This window comes from Saccopteryx bilineata, chromosome 2 (genome assembly GCF_036850765.1).
Source record: "Saccopteryx bilineata isolate mSacBil1 chromosome 2, mSacBil1_pri_phased_curated, whole genome shotgun sequence".
NCBI lineage: Eukaryota > Metazoa > Chordata > Mammalia > Chiroptera > Emballonuridae > Saccopteryx > Saccopteryx bilineata.
Genome location: NC_089491.1, coordinates 362,900,651 through 362,924,808, shown reverse-complemented (window position 1 = coordinate 362,924,808; position 24,158 = coordinate 362,900,651). Strand labels below are relative to the sequence as shown.

Here is a 24,158-nt window from a genome sequence, read left to right as displayed (position 1 = left end):
GGGGACCGGGATGTGCATGAGTCAGTCCTCTATCCCCGCTCTTCCACCCCGCGCGATGTGTAGCTGCGGGGGAGCCCTTGTATCGCTGCGCCTTCAGGGGCCGCTGTTGAGAAGTTGCAAAAGAGAGAAGTGAATAAACCTCAGCTCCCGGCGCGGGATCCTGGGCTCTAGGAGCCGCGACCGAAGCCACCAGCCACGCCCCCGGGCTCGGCCGTGCTCTCTGACCTTGGTATTTCTCTCGGCCCGCTCGACGCCGGCAACTGCCCAATACCCCAGCCGGGCGGGTGTTCTGGCTCAGGGCCTTCGACGACTAAGGCGGGCAGGTTTGCGGTGGGCTGTTCGTTCCCCTGCATGCACCAGTGCGTTGTCCCTATCCCCTCGGGAGCCTGGCTTCAAATAGGAAATCTTTAAAACCGCTCCCCAGGAAGGACTTGCCCAGAAGAAACAGCCCCACACCTCCAAGAATAAGCTGGGGGTGGGGTGGGTGGAGGCTGCACTCGGGTGCTGGGTGAGGTGGATGCCTGTCACCCTATGATGGGGCTGTGGCAGAGGGCAGGTTGGAGTCTCTTCATCAGCTCAATAGCTGGCAATTACTGGGGGTCGGGGGACGGGAAAGGGTTAGAAACCCCTTTGTAAGTCACAGGTGTGTGAGAGATGATTGATATAACACGTCTTGCTCTATTTGGAAATTTGGGACTAGGCATCTCAACCCTCAAAATTTTCACCCACGTTCCCGTCTTTCCTCAAAATTCTGAGTGGGGCCAAGGAGAAGGGGACTGGGGAGAGGGCGGCAGGGGCGGCGCCCCGCTGCAGGAAAGGTCTGTCCACTGCTCCCTCCTGGGGCGAGGCCTGTGGTTCCTCCACCTCACGGTGACCTAGGTCTCCGTGGACACATGCTGGCTAACGAGAGCGGAGGGGGAGGCGGAGGCGGAGGTGGGGAACGAAGCTGTACCCAGCCCGGCTCCGGTCCCCCAGAGCTTCTGGGTCTGGGGAGGGTGGAAGTCTGAGATCCCCGAAGCTCCTCCGGGTTCGGGCCCTATTTGCTAGGGCAGGAGTGGGATGGGCTGAAGGTGAGGCTGTAGAGCGGGGAATCTCTTCCTTCCGCAGCTCGGACTTCCTGATTCTGCACCTTTTCTCGTTGACGGTTCTGAAGCGAGTCTGCCGGAGGAGCGTACCCGTATCCCCTCCTTGGCCACCCAGCCCACAGGGACCCAATTCCCGCCCTTCGCCCCGCTCCACGATCCCACCCAAGCGCTGCAGCTGCACTCTGCAGGCCGCAGAGACACGCTGGGACGAATGCTGGGAGGAGGAGGTGGCTCCGGGATTGCCTAGCAGCGCGCTTCTAGGGCCGGGCTCCCACACAAAACTTTTCCGGTTTGGGGTTCTGGACGCGTGCGCGCCGAGTCCTGGGCTGTAGGCGGTCACTGGGGCTGGGTGGAGGCGGAGGCGGAGGCGGAGCGACAGCCGCGCGGATCTGGGGGGGCGGAGCCAGGCGAGGCGAGGGGCGTGCGGGCCTGGGGTGTCTCGGCGCGAGGTCTGATGCTGGGACGGAACGGCGCGCGCGAGCCCGGGGTCTACGTGGGCGCGCGGGGGCGGGATCCGGCTGGGCTGGGCAGGGCGGTGCGCGCTCCCTCCCGCGGGTGCGGGGAGGTCGGCCCTGCAGGGGATGGCGCCTCCTCCGCCTTGGTCTCAGCTGCTTCTCCTGGGAACCCTGGCGGGACTCCTGAGTCCCACTGAGGTAAGGAAACCCGCTGCTGAGAGGGCTTGGGCCGGGGGCCTCAGAGCTTGGCCGAAAGTTCGTCCTGGAAAGAGTGGCCCGCGGAGACAGGACTAGGAGTCCCCGTCCGGCAGGCCGGGCCTGGGTTGGGAAAGGGCAGGGCCCTCGCCGAGGCCAGCGCCCGAGCTCTTCTGCGCCTTGGACCCACAGGTGACGGCTGAGCCGGCGGAGGAGGCGGGAGCCCGTTGTCCGGAGGGCCCGTGGCCTCTGCCCCAACAGGTAGGAGCCTGGAGGGCGCTGCGAGAGAGGGTGTGAAGGAGTCGCCCGGTCCCGCTCCGGTCCCTCCGCGCCCGCTGCGGCCACTCTCTGAGGACCTCTGCCGGTTCCTCAGTCCCTCAGTCGCCAACGTCTTCATCCCCAGCTGGAGGCGTGAGCCTGCCGTCCCCTCCCCGTGCCCCACACAGAGTCTCCCAGCGGCTTTAAGCTCTCTTCTTTCCCCACGTATAGATGTCACCAAGAGTGACCTACACACGGAGGAGCCCACGGCAGGTGAGTACCAGCAGGACCCATCCTTGGTGTCTGCAGTTGCAGGCTTTCTCCGCCTTTTCCGCCCATCAGCTCCATTCTCCACCACTTTTCTCGGAAGAGGCAATGTTCCTATTTCCCGAGAGGGAACAGAGGCCTCTGTCCTCTGCGGTGCCCTGTCGGGATTGCTCTTGAGTAGCTGGAGCTCTGCTGTGTGACCGTGGGAAGTCTCCTGACTCCTCTGGGCCTGTTTTGTGTAAGAGAGGATATTGGGAATGCCCCTGCCCATGAGGAGTAAACGAAGTGTGTGACAGCACTTAGGAATGCACCAGGCTGTATGGTGTGAGGAGTGTGCCTTACATCGCCAGGCTCCACACTGTGGGTTTTCCTCTATGGCTGCTTCTCTGTTTCTGCCATTGGCCAGATAGCTTCCATGTCCCTTTGGTTTTCCTTTTGAAATATATCACTAGATTTCCAGGCCAAGAGACCTCATTCCACCTACCTGATTCCTTTCCTCAAACAGCCCTTTCATTAAATCATTTCACTGTTCAGAAACTTTCAATAGCTCCTTATTTCCCACCTTATCATGGTCATACTCCCCTTGCCTGGCTTTCTAGACTCTCCCTAGTTAAATAAGCCTTGTCTGAACTCTCCAAATCTGTAGTTCCAGCTCTGGCCGGGTAGCTCAGTTGGTTAGTCCCCAAATGCCAAGCCTGCAGGTTTGATCCCCAGTCAGGGCACATACTAGAATCAACGAATGAATGCTTCAATAAGTGGAACAGCAAATCAGTATTTCTCTCTGTGTCTCTCTTCCTTCCTCTCTCTCTAAAAATCAATAAATTAAACATTTTTTACAGATCTGTGGTTCCTCTCCAGTTGTGTTGATCTGTTCACTTGTTACACATCGAGCGCCAGGTTCATTCTCACTGCTGTACCTTTGCTCCTATGTGTTCTCCACAGTGGTCCTGTCCTGTCTTGTCCTGACCTGAAGCTGAGGCAGGCAGTTTCTTCACCACCTGCCATCCACACGTATTCATTTAAAAAACAAAATTTATTTATTGATTTTAGTGAGGGGAAGGGGGAGAGAGAGAGGGAGAGAGGGAGGAACACTTATCTGTTCCTGTATGTGCCCTGACCGGGGGTCGAACCAACTGAGCTATCCAGCCAGGACATACCTATCCATTTTCAAAGCCCAGTGCAGGAATCAGTTCTTCTCTGAGACTTTGCCTGATCACATCAGCCCTTATTCATTACCTCCAAATTTGTATAATGCTTATAACTTTTCTCTTATAATTTAACAACTAATTAGAGTTTTAGTAGTTTGCGCTTTCATTTGCATTAATTCTTTTTAATTTTCTTATTTATTTATTTATTTATTCATTATAGAGAGGAGAGGGAGAGACAAAGAGAGGGACAGAGAGAGAGAGAGGAGAGACAGAAGGGGGGAGGAGCTGGAAGCATCAACTCCCATATGTGCCTTGACCAGGCAAGCCCAGGGTTTTGAACCGGTGACCTCAGCATTTCCAGGTTGATGCTTTATCCACTGCGCCACCACAGGTCAGGCTCATTTGCATTAATTCTATTTCCCTGAGTTTCCTTTACATTCTCTGTAAGTGGAGTCTAGTTCGCTTCTGGCATCTCCTACAGCATCTGGCACAGTGCTGAGCATCAGGTCAGCTCAATCAAAGAATATTAATAATTGATGAAGTGTTTCCATTCTGGGATTGTGTACCTGCTGCTTGTGTGTCCTGTATTTGGATGCTTTTGGGAGACTGACTGTAGAGATAAGATCAGTGAAAAGAAGACCTGGTCTCCATATAGGGGATACATACAGTCTAGACTGGTGACCTGTAGAGCCATCATTACAGGTGCAGAAAAGTACAGCTAAAGAGTGTGTTTGGAAGGCCCTGGCCAGTTGGCTCAGCGGTAGAGCGTCAGCCCAGCGTATGAAAGTCCCAGGTTCAATTCCCAGCCAGGGCACACAGGAGAAGAACCTATTTGCTTCTCCATCCTGCCCCCTCTCCTTCTCCTCTGTCTCTCTCTTCTCCTCCCGCAGCCAAGTCTCCATTGGAGCCAAGTTGGCCCAGGCGCTGAAGATGGCTCCAATGCCTCAGGCACTAGAATGGCTCCTGTTGCAATGGAGCAATGCCCCAGATGGGTAGAGCATCACCCCCTAGTGGGTATGCCGGGTGGATCCCAGTTGGGTGCATGCGGGAGTCTGTCTGCCTCCCCACTTCTCACTTCAGAAAAAAAATATTTTTTTTTTCATTTTTCTGAAGCTGGAAACAGGGAGAGACAGTCAGACAGACTCCCGCATGCGCCCAACCGGGATCCACCCGGCACGCCTACCATGGGGAAACGCTCTGCCCACCAGGGGGCGATGCTCTGCCCCTCCTGGGTGTCGCCATGTTGCGACCAGAGCCACTCTAGCGCCTGAGGCAGAGGCCACAGAGCCATCCCCAGTGCCCGGGCCATCTTTGCTCCAATGGAGCCTTGGCTGCGGGAGGGGAAGAGAGAGACAGAGAGGAAAGCGCGGCGGAGGGGTGGAGAAGCAAATGGGCGCTTCTCCTGTGTGCCCTGGCCGGGAATCAAACCCGGGTCCTCCGCACGCTATGCCGACGCTCTACCACTGAGCCAACCGGCCAGGGCAGAAAAATTTTTAAAAAAAGAAAAAAAAAAGAATGTGGTTGGAGCCTGACAGGGATAACCAGGAACTGTCATGGAAGTTGTGAGCTTTGAGGTGTGACACTTGCTGAAGGAGAGGTGAAAGGCACACTCAGAGACAAGAGGGGGTACATGCCAGTACCTGTTGTCCTTTGTCCTTTCCTGAGCCCTGATGGTGGAAGGGTCATGTGGCCATCCTGGGAGTCCCTTTAACCTGACCCCCAGAATGGGAGAACTTGAGAATGACCAGGCCTGGCTTGATGTCTCTGTGCCTTTCCTCCAGGCTGAGGATGTCAGCTTCCTCTACCACCCCTGTGCCCACCCCTGGCTGAAGCTCCAGCTTGCCCTCCTGGCCCACAGTTATGTGGCTCAGCCCTCATTGGTGCCTGACTCCACCCTCACTCAGGCTCGGGTAAGTGGTGGTGCAAGTTGGTTGGCACTGGCAAAGGCTGTGGCCCCAAGAGCAGGGAAAGGAAAATTCAGGGGCTTCCTCTTGCTCTTTCCCTACTTTCATCTTAGCGCTAACCATTCCCTCCTTCCATAGCCCCTGGTGTTGGAAGCATGGGGGGTGGTACTGGAGATGGCATGGGTGGAGCCAGCCTGGGCTGCCCACTGGCTAAAGAGGAGGCGGCGGAAGAAGCAGAGGAAGAAGGTATGGTTCCTCTCTGACAGCCTTTCTGGGCCCTTTCCCTTGATGCCAATGCCGGGCAGAGGGAGGCTATGCCAGAGAGGGTGTGTATGCAGGTAAGGGGTACTGGGGCCAGGCTTGGTTGGTGGTGTCATTGGATTATCTGGGCAGAGAAAGGGTGAGTGCTGTCTTTTCTCTCCTTAGGGCCTGGCTTTGGCCTTTACTCCGCGGAGCTGGTGGCCCCCAGGCACAGAGGTGGCATCTAGAGGGCCCAGGCATCACTATCCTGGTGGTGCCAAGAGGCGTGGGCTGCGGGCTGCCCTTGGTCTCCAGCCCACTCCCTCAACCCTGAGGTTCCCCTCTGCTTCCTCATGGAGCTGGGAGACCAGACAGCCCATGTTAGGAACCCCAGGTGAGGGGAGTAATGCCCCTTCTGTGGCCACTGCCCCCCTGCTGCCTGGGGGGCCTGGAGGCAGTGCCAGCTCCGGGATAGAGGCTCAGCCTCTGGCCTCTGACAAAGGGCAAAGCAGCCTAGGTGGCTGTGCCTGTCCAAACCAGGCTTCTCCTGCCCCTCGGGCAGCAGCCCCTCCACGGGAAGCGCGGGGCCCTACCCCACGGACAGAGGAGGCTGCCTGGGCGGCCATGGCTCTCACCTTCCTGTTGGTGTTGCTCACCCTGGCCACACTCTGCACTCGACTGCACCGAAACTTCCGACGGGGGGAGAGCATCTACTGGGGGCCTATAGCGGACAGTCAGGACACAGTGGCTGGTGAGAAGTTCCCTTCCTCACCCACCCCCAGCCCTCCCCTGTCCCCCATGGCTTTCCTGCTCAAGACTGGTTTCCACCTTGCCCACAGCTGTGCTGAAGAGGAGACTGCTGATGCCCCCACGTCGGGTCAAGCGCTCACGCCGGAGACCCCTCCTCCCGCCCACGCCAGACAGCGGCGGGGATGGTGATAGCTCTGACTGACCTGCCCCAGCCCTGCCACTGTGGCAGGTTCTGCTCCGCCCTTGGGGAGGCGGCCGCCACGTGGACCGTGCTCAGGGCCGCCCCCTGGTGGCCTAATTGAGCAGTCCTGCCTAAGCGTTTGCAGAGGGGTTGGTCTTGAATGTGTTGTTTGCGGGGAGTGGAGCGGAGGCGAGGGGAGGAAAAGGAGCTGTTTAAATCTCCCTTGCGAATACTGTGTATTTTTAATTAAATTATTTTAGTAGAATCTGGCGTTGGGTTTGTATACCTGCTACACAGAGACACTCACTCCCACCCAGGACACTGTCCTAGCTAGGCCATTTAGGTTGTGTGAGGTAGGGAATTTATAAAATCAAGTTGGGCACTGCCTACCTGGCCTTAGAAGCAGAGTTTTAGGAGAGGAAACCCCTCCCACCAGTGTGCATGGGCGTGTAGGGGGAAACAGTGGTGTTACTGAAAACATTATTTCCAAGCTCCTTCTCTAGAGGACAACAGGAGGGCTTCCCTTCCCTCAGTCAGTTCAGTCTGGAGCAGTTGTATTCATTTCCTTCACATTCTTGACAGATTGTCTTTCTCTGTTTGCCAGGCCCGGTCTCCCTCCCCTCAAGTCTCTAAGCATCAGAAACAGCACATGGTCACTTATTTATTTTTGATACAAATGTACATGATACACATCTTGACAGCCCACCCACCACCACACAGGTAGGGCCTGGCCCCTGGGCCAGAGGCAGGAAGCGGGGAAGAGCTGGCGACAGTGCTGTTTGCCTCTCCAGCCTTCCCGGGCTGCAGCCCAGGTTCCAGGTACCCAGATACCACAGGCACAGGTGCTAGCCTCTCAGAGGTTATAGGGACGGGCCTCTCAGCTGAGTTAGGGACCCCGGGGAGCCAGCCCCAGGCTCAGGTGCTCAGTCCTCTGCCCCAGCCAGCACACTCCCCCTCCACAAGGGAGGGGAGGAGAGATGGAGGAAAGTGGTTTTCATTTTAAGTTCATTGAGAGGGGTTTGAGTGGTGGGAGTGATGAGGGGAGGCAGTGGGCAAAACCCCAGGTGGTTATGCTGGCAGTCCTCGGCCCCAGGACAGGTGCGAGGGGCCTGCCTTTCAGTACTGGTCCTGCTGCTCTGGTCCCCTCGCCCCTCACAAAACCCCAGATGGCCCAGGCCTCTGGGACGGCACTGCCGCCCCGCACTCACACGCAGGCACACAGGGATGCTCAGTTACCACAACGTTAAAATTAAGGGAGAGAAGAGAGGAGAGGAGGGAAAAAAATTTTCCAGTGTTTGCTGCTGGGGACCCCAGAACACAGGTTGGGGCCTGTGCCCTAGGCAGGGGCCATTTGCCATTAAAGGAGAGCAGCACAGGGGCTGGTGGCTACAGGGGGGGGGGACATCCACAGAGATTATGTACAAAGGAGGGGGATGCCCCCACTCAGCCCCCAACAGGGCTGAACTGGCTCATGGGGGTGGGATGCATGTAGAGGGAACTGCCCCACTTGGAGTGTCCCCACCCGACCCTTTGCTGAAGGTGCCCTGGAGGGCAAGGGGCTGGGAGTAATGCCTTACAGGCCCCTGCACTCTAGAAGGGGAGGGGATGCTATGTACAGGAGGAGGTGCATGGAATGTGGGGGACAGAGCTCCTGCCACCCCACCTCCCCATCCTTGGGGCCTTGAGGGGAGCGGGCACCAGGGCGCCTGGCTGCCAGGAGAGAGTGGCAGCACTAAGGGCACTTGTGCCAGAGGCTCTGCTGGGGTGGGGGTTGGTATGTGGAGTGGCCCAGCTCCCATGGCCAGTGAGGTCCCAGGGTGTAGGTGAGGGTACAGGGAGAGTGGTCACTGCTTCTTTTCTCGAGTGGTGATGGTGACCAGCTGCTTGGCAGCCTTGGCAATGTCATAGGCGCACTGGATCACCTGCTGAGTCAGCAGCTGGAAGTCCACAGGGGCGCCAGGCTCCGGAGGCACTGTCTTCCGGCACTCACTCTGCAGCCGGTAGGCGCTGGCGTTGAGCAGCCGCAGAGAGCTGCGCACAGGCTCCAGGGCTGGTCTCTGGAGGGCGAAAGGAGGGAGTTGTGCCATGGACTTCAAACCATGAGCCATCATGGCCCAGTGTGTCTATATCTCCACCCAGGTAGCAGTCAGATTCTCTATGCCTGCCCAGCCTGAGGCCCTCCCAATCCTCCTTCTCTGTCTCCTGTACCTTTGGGAAGAGAGAGGCCATTTCTGTCACAGCCAAATGGATCTTCTCTGAACAGGGCACAAAGCTGTGGGAGAAGAGGGTATAAATTAGGGGGCTCTCAGGGAAGGTTCCCAGGGACAGTGGAACACTGGCTCCTCTCTTGCCCCACGCAATACTCACAGGCCATATGAATTTGTACCCCACCTCCATACCTGTCATGCTTAAATTCCTGGGCAGCCCGCAACAATTCTTGAATGTTTTTGGTGACCTGCTCCGTCTTCAGGATGACGTCTTCTGTGCTGGGAAGCCCAGGATCCAAGTCTCCATCCAGGCTTTCCAGCTCAGGGTGGAAGTCCTCCTCCTTGCCCAGCTCTAGAAACCTTTTCCCTTCCAGTCTGAGGCCCAGGGTTAGAAAGAGATATTCCAGCCATGAGGCCTCTTGCCTGCACCCTCTAGACACTCCAGGGCCCACCTGACCTCCCTCTGCCAGGGTGCCTCACCCAAGCAGGGGGTCCCCACTTTGTGTGTTCTCATAGTCGCTGTCGGCACCGCTGCCGTGGCGGGAAAGCTTGCTCTGGAGGGTCCAGGAAAGGAGAGTAAGTGAGGTGTACACATGCACAGTCTCAGACGACCCCCATCACCTCCCCTACACACATCCCATGCAGCCCCTCCCTGAGCCACAGGGGATGGGACGTTACCGTGTGGCGGCTTCCTTCCTGGGAGCACGACAGCAGTGGGGAGGGGGGACTGAAGGGCACAGCTGAGGCTGAAACCCCCTTCCGGATCTGAAACCCAGAAGGGCTGGAGTCAGTCTTTCCTCCTCCCCATCACCCACCGCCCAGCTTCCCTGCACTGAGGGTGGAAGCCGTGTATGTCTAGTCCTCCCTGTGCCAGCCTCCAGCACAAGGCTGGTACTGACTGGGGCTCAGAAGCTAGCTGCAGAAACAGACCCGCCTGCCTCAGGCCCGACTTACCCGGTAAAGGCCAGCAGGGACATGCATTGAATACATGGCATCATCCTCCAGATCCTGGGGGTTAGCACAGTGTAAGGTCACAAGGGGGCCCTGGGGTGGACCCAGCCGTTTCCCCACAACCTTGAGTTGGCAACTCACAGTGCTATGGAAAGGCTGTAGCCGGGTGGTGAGCTCATCCCCAGGTGGGCCCCCAAAAGGCTTTAGGGCGGAGCCTGGTTCATACATGGAGAAGGCCTGGCGGTCCCTGCGGTGGGCACTCCCACCAGGCCCCAGGGGTGTGTGTTCTGCCCGTTCGCTGGGGAGTGAGGGCGTGGGCACCGGCCCAGGCGGCTGCCGGATCTGCAAGTTCTCCGCCTGGAGCTTGTGGATCTGAGGGTGGAATGGTGTCAGAAACTCCACAGAGTTCAGGCAGCAACCCCACATCTCCACCGGGGGCCTGGAAGCTCCCACTCCCACTAAGGCTACAGCCCTCACCTCCCGCTGCAGCCTTCGGAGCTCGTCACTCAAGCTACTGTTGACCTTCATGAGCTGCTGCACCTTTGCCTCAGAGGTAGCTAGGGCCTTCTTCAGCTCCAGGTACTCCTGCAGCGTCACGGCCCCATCGGACAGGTCTGAGGAATCCATGCTCTGCAGGGTCAGACATAAGCCAGTCAGCCACCAGGGGCCAGGGATGAATGCTCTCAAAGCCCCGACCAGCCCACTCGTCCCCCAGGCCCTGGGCTACAGGAGGATAGAGCTGGGCCCTGACAGAGCCCGGGGAGGGGCAGCGCTCAGACCCGGGCACGGTTGTTCCGCGTGGCACTGGCACTGCGCAGGGGCTCCTGGTCTGTGTCCTCGTCCGAAGCCACACTGTCGTAGTCGTGCTGGTCGTCGAGGTCACTCTGGCTCCGCGCAGATAGCTCGAGGTTGTCTGGGGGCACAGGCCTGTCACTCAGGGCTCAGCCACACAACTGTCTATCACGCTACCCCCGAAAGGGAGCCATGAAAGAGAATATCCTAGAACGGTGCCCCCAACCCACACCTCCATCCTTGTCCTGCCCACCTGTGGGGCTGCTCAGGCTTTTGCCCTGCTGTCTCCTCTTGGCCTCGCTGAGAATGTCGATGATCAAGGTGGCAAACTCTCGGGCATTAAAGCGGGCCAACTTCTGTCGCCCCTGCCAGGCAGAAAGGGCCAGGCTGGCATGAGGGGACCTATGCTATGTGCTATCATCTATCTGCTTCAACCACAGCTAAAACCACAGCTCAGCTCATCTGGCCAGGGCCAGGGAGTGAGGGAGGCACATTCACGGTGCCTAGGGGAGCTCTCAGGAAGAGGCTGGAGCCCCCCGCCCTGAGGCTGCTCACCAAATGCTCAAAAGAACAGCCTCTTCTCCAGTCCCAAATCCCAGTGCCAGCCAGGCCGGGAGGCCTTGGCCAGGGGTGGAGAAAAACAGGCCTGGGCCAGGCCCCGTCCCAGACAACAGCTGGTGAAGAAGGGCAGGGTCCATAGAGCAGGCGACCCCAGGAAGGGAGGAAACACCCCCAGGCCCCCCACCAAGCCTCCTCACCTGATTCCGTGTGGCTGAGTATTCAGGGTTAACAGGCAGGAAGGGCACAGCACTACGCTCCGTCACCAGGGTACTGTGGTTCTGGGTAGCCAGCCACACTGTGGGGGAGGAGCAGGGAGCACACTGTCCACGGTGGCCAGGCCCATGGGTGGGGTAGGGGTGGGGAATGCTGAGCACAGCTCTCCTAGCTCCTCCCCGTGCCCACCGAGCTTGGTGACCAAGACAGGGTGGACTTCAGATAGGCACTGGGCAAGGACAGCTGGGGACTGACAGACAAGGTGAGTCCCTCAAGCCAGGCCCAGCCTAGTTTGGGTTGGAATCTGGCTGTGGCCAGGAAGGAGTGATGGGGCGGGGAACAGGACTGGGGAGCTGGGGAGAGAGCCAAAGTGGGAGGGAGCCAAAGTAGAGATGAGCCCCAGACTGGGGGTGGGGTGGGAGGAGTAGACTGGCTGCCTCCAGCTCAGCACTCTGCCCAGCTGGGGAAGCTGCCCAGGCGGGCTTAGAGCTGGCAGGGACTTATATGCAGACCTGCTGAGCAGACCAACTGAGGCACCCCTGCTTAGTTTCAGTAAAAGTACCCGAGAGGCACACCAGGTCCTAGCCCTTCCTTAATAGGTAGGTGCTCTGTGCCATCTGCCCAAAACCTCCAGTGTCCTCTCAGCTCACCAGCATCATTTTCTCTTCGATCCACCTCATCATACACGTCCATGGCAAGTTCCTCAAAAAGCCGGTTGCTGAGCTGGAGGCACAGAGGGGGACACAGGCTTTGTCAGATCAACTGGCCCCCAGTGACAACATGGCCAGCTCACCAGATGTCTTAAGAGGTGGGAAAAGGCTTGTGTCCCTTATGCTACTCAGCCCAAGAGTCTCAGAACTGGAAACGGGGGTAGGAAGTCTGCCTGCCAAGCTCCAGGGTAGGAGAAGACAAAAAGGAGACCAGACTGGACCAGCGAATGTCGTTGTAGGTCTGAGGTGGAGCGAGGGCCCTGGGAGCCTTTGGAAGGCAGAGCCAGGGTCAAAGACAAAGGCTGGAGAAGTAGGCAAGAGGAGGTTGAAAGGCTAGGACAAAGACTCAGAAAAGGGAACCAGGTCAGAGGAAGGGGTAGCAATCACAGGGGTCAGGGGTAGAAATGGGAACAGCTCCAATATTAGGGGACCTGTCTCAGCAGACTCACCGCCTGCAGCTTCTTCTTGGCAGCTTTGGCCAACTCGGACAAGTCCAGGCTGTGGACAAGGAGGGAGATGGGAATGGGGAAGAAGGGAGAGGCCAGACATGAGAGGTGGACAGGCCCCTGCCAATGACCTCCCAAACATGCAGGGATTCCAGGGAGATAAGACCCCAGATGCCACACACCAAGCGCCACCCTGCCCCACCCAACCTCCGAGCCTGCTCCCATGGCAGACACCAGATACCTCTGAGACATGCACTTTTGCCGAGATCTAAGTCCAGAGGAAGGCAGCAGAGGGAAGAACAGGACAGAGGCAGCAATTACCCAGGAGCACACGCATTTCCACGTCAAGCTCAGACCTATCTTCGTGTGCATGCCAGACTCAGTGTGTACAAAACTGAAGGTATCTTCCTCCCCAATCCTGCTCCTGGCTGGCTCCCCTCCGTGACCCACTCACCCAGCACCAATGGCAGCTCCTAGGATTCTCCTGAAAACTCCTTCACCCTCAAGCCTTTGCTAGACTTTTCCCAGGTTCTGCCATCATTTCCTCTTGCCTAGGCATTTGCAATAATTTCTTAATCCATCTACCCTTTCCAGTCTTGTCCCTATAATTCTTTATTCTACACGGCACCCAGGGTGATCTTTTGACATCTGGCTGCACTGCCCCCGGTCACAGAAGCATCTCAATAATAACAGGTATGTATGGCATACTTCAACAAAAAGCTCACTTAAAAAAATAGGATAATAGATAATAGATAATGCTTTGCATGCATTATCTTATTTAATCCTCTCAACAGCCCGGAAAGAAAAGTACTGTTCCTTCCATTTCCAGAACAGACAACGAAGGCTCAGAGAGGTTACGTACCCTTTGCCTGAAGTCACAAAGCCAGTAAACAGCAGAGCTGGCCCCGCATATCCATGCCTGGAACCTCTCTGCCCTTGGGGTGGTCACAGCTCTTGTCAAAGCTCACAGGACTGGCCACTCTCTCACTCCATCCTACTCCAGTGCTGCTCCTGGTGTTCCCAGCCTCTCACATATGCCTCAGTCTCACCATCTGCTTGCAGTTCCTGGCACAGCATTTCTAATGACTGTGCCTCTGTTTCTCTTGCTGCACTTCCTACACTGAACTACAACTGTCTGATGAGGCTGCCTCCCTTTCTAAAAACTGTGAGCTACTTAAAGGCAGGGATCGTTTCTGAGTTACCTCTGTGTCCTAGTGCCAAGAACAGCAGTTGGCACTGAAAAGGTGATCAGTTAACATTTCAGTGGGCACATGCCCCTAAGTGTTTACAATAACCCCCTGCCACGCAAGCACACGCACCAGGCAGAATCAGACCAAAGAAGTAGGGGGATGTCTTGGGATTTCAGAACAGAGGCGGTCTGGGTTCAGGAATCCGGGGTGCCCAGACCTGACAATCCCCATCTGCCTACACTGGCTTTTGGAGGAGAGAGCCTCCTCCTCTCTCCAGTCCAGGCCAGCAGGCACAGGTTGGCCTGAAGACTTGGCCATCAAAGGCAGCCACCAGGTGGCGCAAGCATCCATCTTGTACGCTGGGTGAAGGGTTGGAGGAGATCCCCCACAGCCTAGGCACCTGGGGACTCTTAGATTAGAGGCAGAAACACCTGGGTTGTGCCATGCCCTGCCCTCCAGCCTCTGCCCAATTTATGAGCACATCAGAGAGGCCTGGCCAGTGGTCCCAAAGTTAGTTAAATCCTTGGAGCCCACCACCTTTTTTCACTGAAGAGCAGAGGTGTATCTAAAGAATTCAGTGGGGTCAGTGCCACTGGGAATAGAACCCAGTGATCCACTGCTCCTGGGAGTGCTCCTTGTACTCAAGCACTCTGTTCTTGACAGGAGGGGGCTAAGGCTATGCTGGCCATGTGCTAAGTTGACACTTCTTACCTGCCTTGGGGCCCAGCATTAGGGAGTAAGAACTAGACTGGGAAACGTTTGTGCTTCCAGCCCATAGGTGAGTGGGGAAGGTAGAGGGGTCCCAGGCCCCTAAAGCCTGGGGAGTTGAGGAGGTGGGGGTTCTGAGGATCAGGCACCCACACAGCCTCTAACAGCCTCTGGGAAAGGATATCAGGTGGTCACTCACCTGTCAGCCATCTGTGGGATGATGTAATGCCCATTCTTGTGATCTGAACAAAAATAAAAATGCCAAGTCACTGGTGCTGAATGGCGTTAGCAACTGGAAGCCCACCTCACTGGCAGGAGCAGGGCTTGGCACCCAGGAGTGTTAGGGGAAAGGGAGGAGGGCAGGCCACCACTAACAGCCAGGGAGCTGCCTGGAAGTTATGCCCACCCCCACTCCCTACCCCAATGTGCTGCAGCCCAGAGCTTGCAGCAATTTCACAGGAGTCAGTTGCCTAGCAACGCTGTTCCCCAGCCGGCTTTGTCACCATGGCACCTGCTGCTGAGGTGTGTCTGGGTCCCACCTGCCTGGTCCAGCCAGGCCTGCCCCACACTCTGCTCACCAGGCTTTCGTCCACAGAGATAGAAGGCCAACCGGTCAGTGAGCTCATATTGGCACTCAACTAGCCTTTCCGCCAGCTCATGGTGCCCCGCCTGCCTGTAGGGTGGGGGCACGGTTCAGCCTGCAGCAGCAGCTCACTCCCCAACCACCCAAGCCTCACCCTTCAGCTGACCCTCACCTGGCATAGTCAATGGGTGTTCGGCCATTAACGTCAGGGGAGCCAGGGTCAGCCCCATATACTACAAGTAGCTCGGCCTGTAGCGTCTGTCCCGCCTTGGCAGCCACGTGCAGAGGCGTGGTGCCCTTCTCTGGGTGGAAGAAGTTGGCCTGGGCACCCAGGGACAGCAGGCGTAGACATGTCTCCAAGTTGCCTGTCCGCACGCTCGAATGCAGTTGCTGCAAGGAGCAGGCGTGTGCACCAAATGTGTGTGCACGAGCCCCTCCCCCCTCAGGGGCTGCATCTAGCACAGGCAGCACCTGGGCTCCTACAGCTCCAAGGGCCCAGCTGGAGTTGGTTTGTCAGGGAGGACAGAGGGCTTCCCACCATCAGTTAATACTAATTAATAATAGCTGTTGTCAGTCACTATCTATCATGTGCTGTGCGCTCTGCTTGGAACAGATCTTATCTATGAGATAGATGCTTGTTTTTTCTTTCCCATTTTACAGATAAGGAAACTAAGGCTCTGAGAAGCTAAGAAACTGCCCCAGGTTTTCCTGGCTTTTGAGTGGCAACTGGAGGATTCTAACCTTTTGTGTCCACCTGGGAATGAGGGGCTTGGACAACATGCAGCCTAACCAAGCAAGTTCGTAACTCCACCATGCTCACTGTTCTTGCCTGACCTGGCTGCCTTTGGGGCCTAGGGCTGAGAGGTGATGAAGGAGAGGCCTTCAAGGGCATTATGTGTAAGGAGAGAGGCCCACCCATCCATTATGGGGCCCCTCAAACCTTGCTGAGGTCTTTGGCGGTGACCCCGTCATCATCCCGGCAGGGAAGCTTGTGCACAAATGCCAGCATCTGGTACTTGGCCCTGATGAACTCTGACTTGATGGGACTGTGTGGGTCACAAAGGAGGAAATGGGAGCAAAGTGAGAGAGGCTGGGTACCTGGCATCTCCCGGGCCCATGTCCCAGATGGTGCAGCCCTTACCACCACCCCTCCAGCCTGACTCACTGAACTTTGTCTTGGGGGTTGGCTTTGCGCCGGCCGCTCTGCACTTGCGCAGGGTCCAGCAGGGAATGCTCCCAGATGGAGTTGGCCCCATTGCTGGCGAGCGTGTGCACCATCTGCGGGGAGGAGATGCCAAGTGAGAGAGCCCACTGAGTGCTGGGCTCCGGCCATAGCCAGTGCCACTGCAGAGTACCAAAGGGCCTACTGTGTGCCTGTCACTGCTGCACCGCCATCCAGTCAGGCAACCCAAGGATGTGAATCCTGTTTAGAACTTCAGGTCACATGGCCAGCATGCCAAAGCTTAGAGAGCTTAAGCAATCTGCTCAAAGATACACAGTCAAGCTAGTAAGTGGCAGAGCTGAGGTGAAAGCCCAGGTCTGACTCTAGTCCTGGATGCCTCCTCTCTTAGACGAGTGGATGGTTGGGAAGGGTCAGGCTAAGGCTCTTCCCCAAGTGGGTGCTGCCCCCTCCCCCACCGGGAGCTGCTGAATCCAAGCAGGTGTGTATGTCAGCATGAGGGAAAGGCGCTCAGCACCCTGTGGGGAAGGAGGAACCACAGGCCAGGCTCCATACCTGCAGTAGTGTGGGAGGCCAGGCACTGTGGCGGAGGTGCTTGACTATGGAGATGTGACGTCCCAGGCTCCGGTGCACACTGCAGCACTCGTCACACACCAGCACACCCCTGCTGATGGAGGCCCAGCCAGGGTCTGCCGGGACGGAGGTAAGGGTCAGCTTTAGCCAGGCGCGGACAAGACCCCATAGGCACCTGGCCCAGGCCAGCACTAAGCGTAGTATTTCACACATACTCACTCTGTCTCCCAGAGGTCTGAGAGCTGGGACAGGTTCCTGATGAGGAAGCTAGCTAAGGCAGTGGGAGGGTTTTCTCGAAAGGCTCTCAGCTGGCAACTGACACAGCCAAGCCCTTCCCTACACATATTTGCCCCTCTGGGAAGGTGTGGTCCCCAGGGCTTACTCAGCAGGCATGGTTTCCTATCCTGCAGTCACCACTCCCAGTCCAACAGCCTTTCCCCAGGGAACAAGACTGCTATCCTGGCCCTTCCCCGGGGAGGCAGGAATGCCCTAGGGGATGTAACCCAGATGCATACACACCACACATCCCTAGGCATTCCTCCTGTGTCTGAGTCAGTGCCATATCTCTCTTGCCCTCAGACTTCTGTTGGAGCCACTGGCTCACCTGCCTGATCCACTGCGCCCCTCCATGGGCTCCTGACTCTGCCCTTATCCTGCCAGGAAAGAAGCCTTTTCATGCCTGAGCCTCCTGTCACCATCAGTGATGGAGTCCCTCTCTTAAGGGCGATGGAGAGAACAAAGGAATTAGCATTGATTGAGGACCCACTGTGTACCACTGGGTGCTGTATGTATGACGCCTCCCACAACTGTCAGGCAAGGTAGGAAATGCTACCCCTGCTTTACTAACTAGGAAACAGTGGCTCAAAAGAGGTTAGAGCACTTGCTCAAGGTCACAGAGCTAATGAGGGATTGCTAGGATGTCAACCCAGGCACTTAGATGCCAGAAACCTTGCCATGGTCATAACCTCTGCCCTGAAGGGGACAGCCTCCAGTAGGCGAGGGTTTTGAGATTCACTCTCTATTCCTTGGGGAACAGTGAACTTTGGAAACAAGAAGGAGACCAGAACAGAGTGGGAGCCCCTGGGATCCTTCTCAAGGGCAAGGGAGATGCCACCCATCCCAGGCCCCTTGGGAGAGGGGGAGGAGACAGCTGCCTACGGCTCAGGCTGTGGAAAGGTCACGGGGGAGAAAGCAGCCATTGTGTGCCACTGGAGAGTGGGGGCAGGGAGCCTGTCTCCCAGGACACTGTGCTCTGCCCGGGCCCCCGCCCCGTCTCAGGAAGCCCTGTCCTGGGGGGGGGGGGGGGCTGGCTCTCCGCCTTGCCTGTTGTGCTCAGGGGTAATGAAAGCCTCTCCAACCAGGTGATTCCCAGACCCTTCCCTGAAAGGACATCCATCAAAGTTCCCAGGAGAACTGTGAGGAAACTGAGTCACAGTGCAGCATGAGCTCTGCCCACAGCAAGTGTCCCCTCATAGCATGAAACAGAAAGTGAAAGACGGGGGGGGGGGGCTCAGCATTTTGGGTCAAGGCTTCTTTAGGGATTCCCTCCAAAATAAGGCAACAGGAATACACAAGGTACTCGCCATATACCATCTTGAGGGGCTAATTCCAGGGGCCCAAGAGGAAGGAAGCCACTATCTGTGCCAAGATAGGGAGCCCTAAGGCACACTTTAATGTTGGCTTTACGCAAGCAAGCAGTAAGGCACTCCAGGTATGGAAGATCCCTCCCCCCACTCCCAAACACCACTGGGTCAGGGGTCTGCCCTCCAGCCACCTCCGGCAGACCAGGCAGGAAGCTGGAAATGACGCAGCCTAAATTCCTCTTGTTGAAATGGTGGGGTTTCCTGTAAGTGGGGAGCCGCCCAGACCAGAATCATAAATGGGCCTCCCTGAGTCCTCCACCCCCACCCCAAGCGCATGGCCCTACCAGAGAAGCCAGGCCTAGGAGGACTGGCCAGTCAGGGCCAGGCCAGACATGGCAAGTCCCTGAATATGGCAGTGACCAAGAGACCAGGATCTAGGGAATGTGGTCCAAGACTGTGCCTGGCACTCTCCTAGGCTGGGGGAGGGGTCTTCCCTCTCTCCACAGTGACCTGAAATAGGTAGGCTGGGGCAGGGGACACTGTCCTGATCTGAGACACAACTGGTGCCAGCTCAGTTTGGACTGACACAGATGAGAAGCCCATCCTTACCGTACTACCTACGCTTTATACCCAGGGAGCACTGGGCATACCCAAGCAGAAGCCCCCAAGCCGAACACAGGCCAGCTCTTAAGCAGAAAGGCCAGGAAGGGATTTTGAAAGTCAAATGGCTACTGAAGTTTTACGTTAAAGGGATCCTTATCCTAAAGCCTGGACAAAACTTGGGGCAGAAGAGACAGGGAACATAAGAGCTAGGGGATGTGGTGACCTCCTTAGCATCCTGCCTATCTTCTGCTTCCAGTCAGGGTGGGGGTCTGACATGTGTGGACAAGTGGCAGGAGGGGTCCTGGGATAATGTTAACCAGTGCCAAACCCATGGAGGCCTCTACTAAGGTAAATTCACGAATTCACGTCACCACTTAAAGCCAATAGTGGCCTCTGGGGCCAGTAGGTCTGCTGTTAGGGCCAGCCTCACTAGAGAGGAGGGAGGAGCCCACTATCTTGAAAGCAGGAAGCTTAATCCATAGGGTGAAAGGTCAGAATGGCAGTTACCTTTGAGGGACATTGACTAGGAGGTGGCACAAGAAAACCCCGCAGAGTGATGGAAACGCTCTTCCTCTCCACTGAAATGGTGGTTACACAGCTATTTACACATGTGAAAACGCATCAGGTAAAAGCAGCAAGGTGCGGGCACTTTGGCGTACATAAATTACATCGCCACCCCTCACCCTACCTGATAATATTACAGTATGAAGAGACAAATGAGCCTGCAGGTTCCCAAATGTCCCTAGCCTGTGGCCAGCCTTGCTCATCCAAGGTGTTCGTAGGTCTCCACTCCAGTGTCGGGAGCTGAGATGGAGGTGAGGCCCACAGGAAGGCCATCAGAGCCTTGAGAACTGGGCCAGGACCGTCTGGCAGGGTGAATGAAGAGGAAGGAAGGAGGGAACACACAGTCTCCAGGTTTCTTGACCCCTGCTCCTCTCTTGGACTCCCAAGGCAGGCAGGGATACAGGTGGTGCCTGACCAGCTGCCACAGCAGCCTCACAACATACACTTATCCCCTGTGTGCCCAGGTCTGGGAGCAGAGGTAGCACAGAGGCCTTTGGGTTCAGGCTGCATGTCACCTTTTACCTCCATGACCGTCCCCCATCAATTAACCAACTACAAAAAGCCATGGCCCCATTTCTAGAGCTGGGACTGCAGGGTTCCTATCACAGTAAGCCTTTGACTCTGGGTAGGAGGCACATACATACCAGGAAGGTGGCTCTGAGTCTGGGCTCCAGACAGGTGGTTACCCACAAGCCTTTTACCTGGGCTGCTACAGTTCTCAGACTGAGAACATGGCTCTATGCATCATCTGGTGGGGCATGGGGTAGACCCAAGTAGCCAGCAGGGTCCTGACAAGCATCCAAACACTCGGGGAGTGCCTGCTATGAGCCACACACCAAGCTAGGTGCTGGGCTGGAGTGATGAATAAAAGCCTGTCATCACTCTGCCCACCTCACCAACCTCACCTCATCATTTGCCTCTTCCTGGCCTGTACTCTGGATCAAGGGAAAGGAGGTACCCAGGGCACAAATGCTTCTGTAGAACAAAGTCTGGGGACAGAAGATGGGCAGTACAACATATCAGATACACACCTCCTTTCCAAGCCCAATGGGCATTGAGAGGCTTTAGCCAAACAGGCAAATGAAATGGAGAAAGGACAACTGCCTTCTGATGCTGCCCTATGTCCCTCAAGCCCAGAATTAGGACTACAGATCTGGAGATGGGATACTCCTCAGAAACCATTTTTACTTCAACTCCTTTGTCTCACAGTTGAGGAAACTGGGGCCCAGAGTGAGCCAAGTCTTGTCATGGGTCACAGAGTAAGCTGGAAACATAGGCAGCACTAAAATCCAAGCTCCCCTGAAAGTGTCTGCTATACACCTCCTCCCAGCTCTAACTGCCCCCCCCCACACATTCCCCCATGCTATATCAGCACAATAGAAATGTAGAACAGATATATAGAAGACAAACTCTCCTCTTAGCCCTTCCACCCCTAGACCTGCCTGCGGTTGGGATAAGGGGATCGTAGTTTCCAGCTAATTGGGGGTAGGTACACATACCCCCAGACAGCTTCTTCAGAGCCCTCTAGACGGTAGCATGCCCTGAGAGGAGGCCTCTGGGTCATAACCACTATGACTCTGCCAGGCATCCACAGTTCCTTCCCAAATACTCTAGCTTGGAGCCATCGGAGCCACCAGAGCATCTGTGGGGTCTCATCCTGTTGAGGTCCTGGGCCTGTCCAACGATTGGCTGATAATTACCGGCCCACAAAACAGCACTCCATACTCTCACATTCAAGTCTGACCACGGTCCTCCTAGAGTTCACAGACCCCCGGTTCCTGCCCAGATAGCTCTTTTTCTAAAGAAAGGATGGACTAGGGCCAGGGCTTCCTTCCCCAGGCCAGCTGCTGGGCCCCATCACTGGCAGTGTCCTCCCACATCAGAAAGGAGCAGCCTCTTGGGTCACTGATCCTCACTTCCTCAGCAGGTCAGGGGGTTTCACATCAGCCTGGAGCTGACTCTGCTGGGAAGAAGGGAAACACCACGGTAAATACAGCTAAGAGGAGGGCCAGGAAGCCAGCGGGATCCCGGGAAATCTAGACATCCCCAGCACTGTTCACTACCCATTTCTGGCTAGACTTGGCTAGGGGACCACGAAGGGTCTGTGCCCAAGCTTGGGCAATGCCATTCTAACCTTTCAAGCAGGCTTTACTGGGGCACAGGAAAAGCCCAGTCCAGTTGCTCCCAGTCACCAGGAGGTTAGGGGATGCCTTGGGTGGGTGTGAGGGTATGATGCCCAGGCTCATACTGGCCCTGTACACCAGGCCCTGCAAAGAGCCCCAGCCTTGGGAGCAAGGGGCAGGGAGTTCTAGGAGTGGCCACCTCCTTATCTGCTCATGAGGAAATAGTATCCAATCCCCCCACCCCCGGCCCATCTGCCCAGCTCTCTGCCCCTTGCCCTCCGCCACCCCAACGGGCCAGCAGACCATGCGAGCAGCAGGTGCAAGACGCGGGGGTGGCATTAAGATGACACAAAACCACACTCGCCCCCACCCCCTAAACCCTGCCGGCCTCCGCCACAGCCCTCCCGCCACCCCAGGCTGGCGCTTCCGTTTGGATATTGAGATGGGGGCGGGGAGGGGGGCAGCTAGCTACCCGCCTACCTCTGACTGAGGGGTGGGAGGCGACGCCGGGAATGTCCTTCCTCGCTTGTCCGCGGACGCGAGGGAACAGGGGCCCCCCAGGCAGGCCATCCCGCCAAGGACGCGGCTCTGCAGTGGCCCGGGCGGGGGCCGAAGCCGGAGGCCGCAGCCCCCAGCCCCACCCCACCCTCGGGCCCCGCACGGCGCTCTCGCCAGGCCCCGCCGCCCGCTCCGCCGCGGCCTCGGTGCGCGGTCCCGCCCCCGGCCAGGCTCAGCTTACCCGGGGCGCTGCAGTCCGCACACACCTCCGTTCGCGGCCCCTTCCGGGACATCCTCAGCGGCGACGCGGCCACAGCCCTCTGGGCCAGCGTGGGGGGCGCGGGCGGCGGGCCCGGTTGGCGGCGGCCCCTGCTGCCCGGCCCGGCTCCGGCAAGTCCCCGGCTAGGCTCCGCGCGGCCGGCCAATCGACCGCCCCCTGGGCTGGCCCGGAACCCGCCGTGCCCGCCTGCCTGCTCGCCCTCGGGCGCCCTCCGCCCCGCGCCGCCCCGCGCCGCCCCGCCGCCACTCGCCGCTCGCTCTCCCCGCCCCTTGCGCGGCTCCCGGCCGCTCCTGCAGGAAGCGGCTCAGGCCCTGCCCACCCGGGGAGGGGCAGCCCGCACACCCGCCCCGCCGACCGGCCCTGCTGGCCGCGCCTCCCGGAGAAAGGAAGCCGGGAGCGCGGGTGGGAGAGGGCGGGGGCGCTTAAAGGGACCGCGGCTGCTGCCTGGCTCGAGCGGACAGTGTCGCCTGCGTCCCTGGTCCCTGCTCTGGCGTTGCCCTGGCCCGGAGGCAGTGTGAGTCAGCCCTATCCCCTCCACTTTCGAGATGGAAGATGTTCCCGTGCTCGAGCCATAGGATAGTGGACTCTGGGAATCAGGGACAAGAATAAGGAACTGGATACCCAGGGCTGCCCTTCCTCTCAGTGGTCTGTGGTTTGGGGTACCCGTCTGTCTCTGGTTGGGGTGAGGTGTGTGTCCTGGTCCCCCATATGTCCACACCTGTGTGACCAGGTATGTGTGTGGTCACATTCTTGCTGACTATGCACACTGCCAACAATATGGACGCCCAGGTGCCAAGGAAGTCATGCAGTGTACTGCCTACCTCCGGCCTAAGAATACATCTATCCTTCCTCCGTGCTTGCCTCCAAAAAGGAAAAAAATCTCTGCAATTTTTAAAGACCTCCCCAGGAGTGATCACTGGGCCTGTGTGCAGTAATATTCACTTGTCATCTTCTTCACATCCACTGTGTTTCTGGGCCACCAGAGGTGTGTGTGTCCAGGGGGTGTGCATATAACATACAGAGACTTTTATTTTCGTGGCAGTCTTTCTGGACTTCACACGGAGACCGCGGGGCTGGGGGGACAGGCGCAGGCTGCACGTGGGTGCACCAGTGCACTGAGCATGCTCCCCAAAACACGTGTGCCTCGCGTGCACCCAGCCCCCATCCCTGCAGCAGCGGAAGGCCAGAGCACTCTGCTTGTGGGGGAGGGCGCAGGTTTGCCCAGAACCACGCCTGGGGGTCAGGTCAGTGGTGACACGATTAAGGGAGATTTCCCAATCGGCAGGGAATCCTGCTCAGTAACCGGGGTAAGGGGTGGGGGTAGGGGAGAGTCCTTGTCAGGGGTGCCGGAGTTGGTTGATTTTATTCCAGTGGTGCCAGAGCAGCAGTGGGTGGACAGGCTGCTTCCCTGGGGGAGACAGTAATGCTCATGAGTCACACCACTCGAAATACACGCAAAGCTGCCTCCATCGCCTTTCACTACAGCCCGGATTGACAAGTTTGTTTGAAATAGCGATCCACAGGATATTTTTATAATCACACCATTTTAAAAAATCTTACAGGCCTCCCTTTTCCCCACTGCCAGCCACTGCCTGGCGGAGTTTCTGTAATCAAGGATACCTCGAGGGATGGGGGTGGGGTGTGTGACACCACCTGCCGTTGGGTGTTGCACCCGCACCGAGAGAAGTCAGTCCAAGGGCTCGATGACCCCCGCCCAGGCAACAAGGGGAGTAGCTTGCGCCCCCCCCCCCAAACCGGGCGCACAGCCCATCAGCGATCGACCCCCAGCTATGGAATTTCATTTATTAAATATCGAGGCGACTGCTGGCAACCCATCGCTTGGTTTTCTTTGTTTCTTTGCTGTGTGGGCGCGTCTGGAGCACGTGGCAGCTGGAGCGCGCAGGCCAGAG

General features: G+C 57.4%; 2 protein-coding genes across 9 annotated transcripts; one reads left to right on the top strand and one right to left on the bottom strand.

The window, feature by feature from the left end:
* Positions 1 to 1,449: 1,449 nt before the first annotated feature.
* TP53I13 (tumor protein p53 inducible protein 13) lies at positions 1,450 to 6,748 on the top strand. 5 transcript variants are annotated; one of them, XM_066263153.1, is made up of 8 exons: positions 1,450 to 1,738; positions 1,928 to 1,996; positions 2,225 to 2,266; positions 5,190 to 5,318; positions 5,451 to 5,558; positions 5,739 to 5,946; positions 6,118 to 6,303; positions 6,392 to 6,748. In XM_066263153.1, exons 1-8 carry the CDS (start codon positions 1,667 to 1,669, stop codon positions 6,502 to 6,504), a joined length of 927 nt encoding a protein of 308 aa, XP_066119250.1. In that variant the 5' UTR covers positions 1,450 to 1,666; the 3' UTR covers positions 6,505 to 6,748. The 5 variants fall into 5 exon arrangements, with proteins under 5 accessions (XP_066119250.1, XP_066119249.1, XP_066119248.1 ...); XM_066263152.1 differs by having other exon boundaries at positions 6,115 to 6,303; XM_066263151.1 differs by having other exon boundaries at positions 6,093 to 6,303.
* Positions 6,749 to 7,131: 383 nt separating this feature from the next.
* On the bottom strand, positions 7,132 to 22,526 carry GIT1 (GIT ArfGAP 1). 4 transcript variants are annotated; one of them, XM_066263146.1, is made up of 22 exons: positions 22,210 to 22,349; positions 21,264 to 21,310; positions 16,580 to 16,713; positions 16,010 to 16,122; positions 15,785 to 15,890; positions 15,017 to 15,234; positions 14,840 to 14,934; positions 14,461 to 14,503; positions 12,605 to 12,631; positions 12,367 to 12,415; positions 11,858 to 11,930; positions 11,192 to 11,289; positions 10,687 to 10,798; positions 10,421 to 10,554; positions 10,119 to 10,271; positions 9,783 to 10,013; positions 9,645 to 9,698; positions 9,369 to 9,455; positions 9,171 to 9,244; positions 8,883 to 9,065; positions 8,692 to 8,755; positions 7,132 to 8,540 (listed from the first exon to the last, which is right to left on the bottom strand). In XM_066263146.1, the coding sequence occupies exons 4-22, from the start codon at positions 16,120 to 16,122 to the stop codon at positions 8,328 to 8,330; spliced, it is 2,127 nt and encodes a 708-aa protein (XP_066119243.1). In that variant the 5' UTR covers positions 16,580 to 16,713; positions 21,264 to 21,310; positions 22,210 to 22,349; the 3' UTR covers positions 7,132 to 8,327. The 4 variants fall into 4 exon arrangements, with proteins under 4 accessions (XP_066119243.1, XP_066119244.1, XP_066119245.1 ...); XM_066263147.1 differs by having other exon boundaries at positions 21,264 to 21,307; positions 22,210 to 22,335; XM_066263148.1 differs by lacking the exon at positions 21,264 to 21,310 and having other exon boundaries at positions 22,210 to 22,526.
* Positions 22,527 to 24,158: the final 1,632 nt, after the last annotated feature.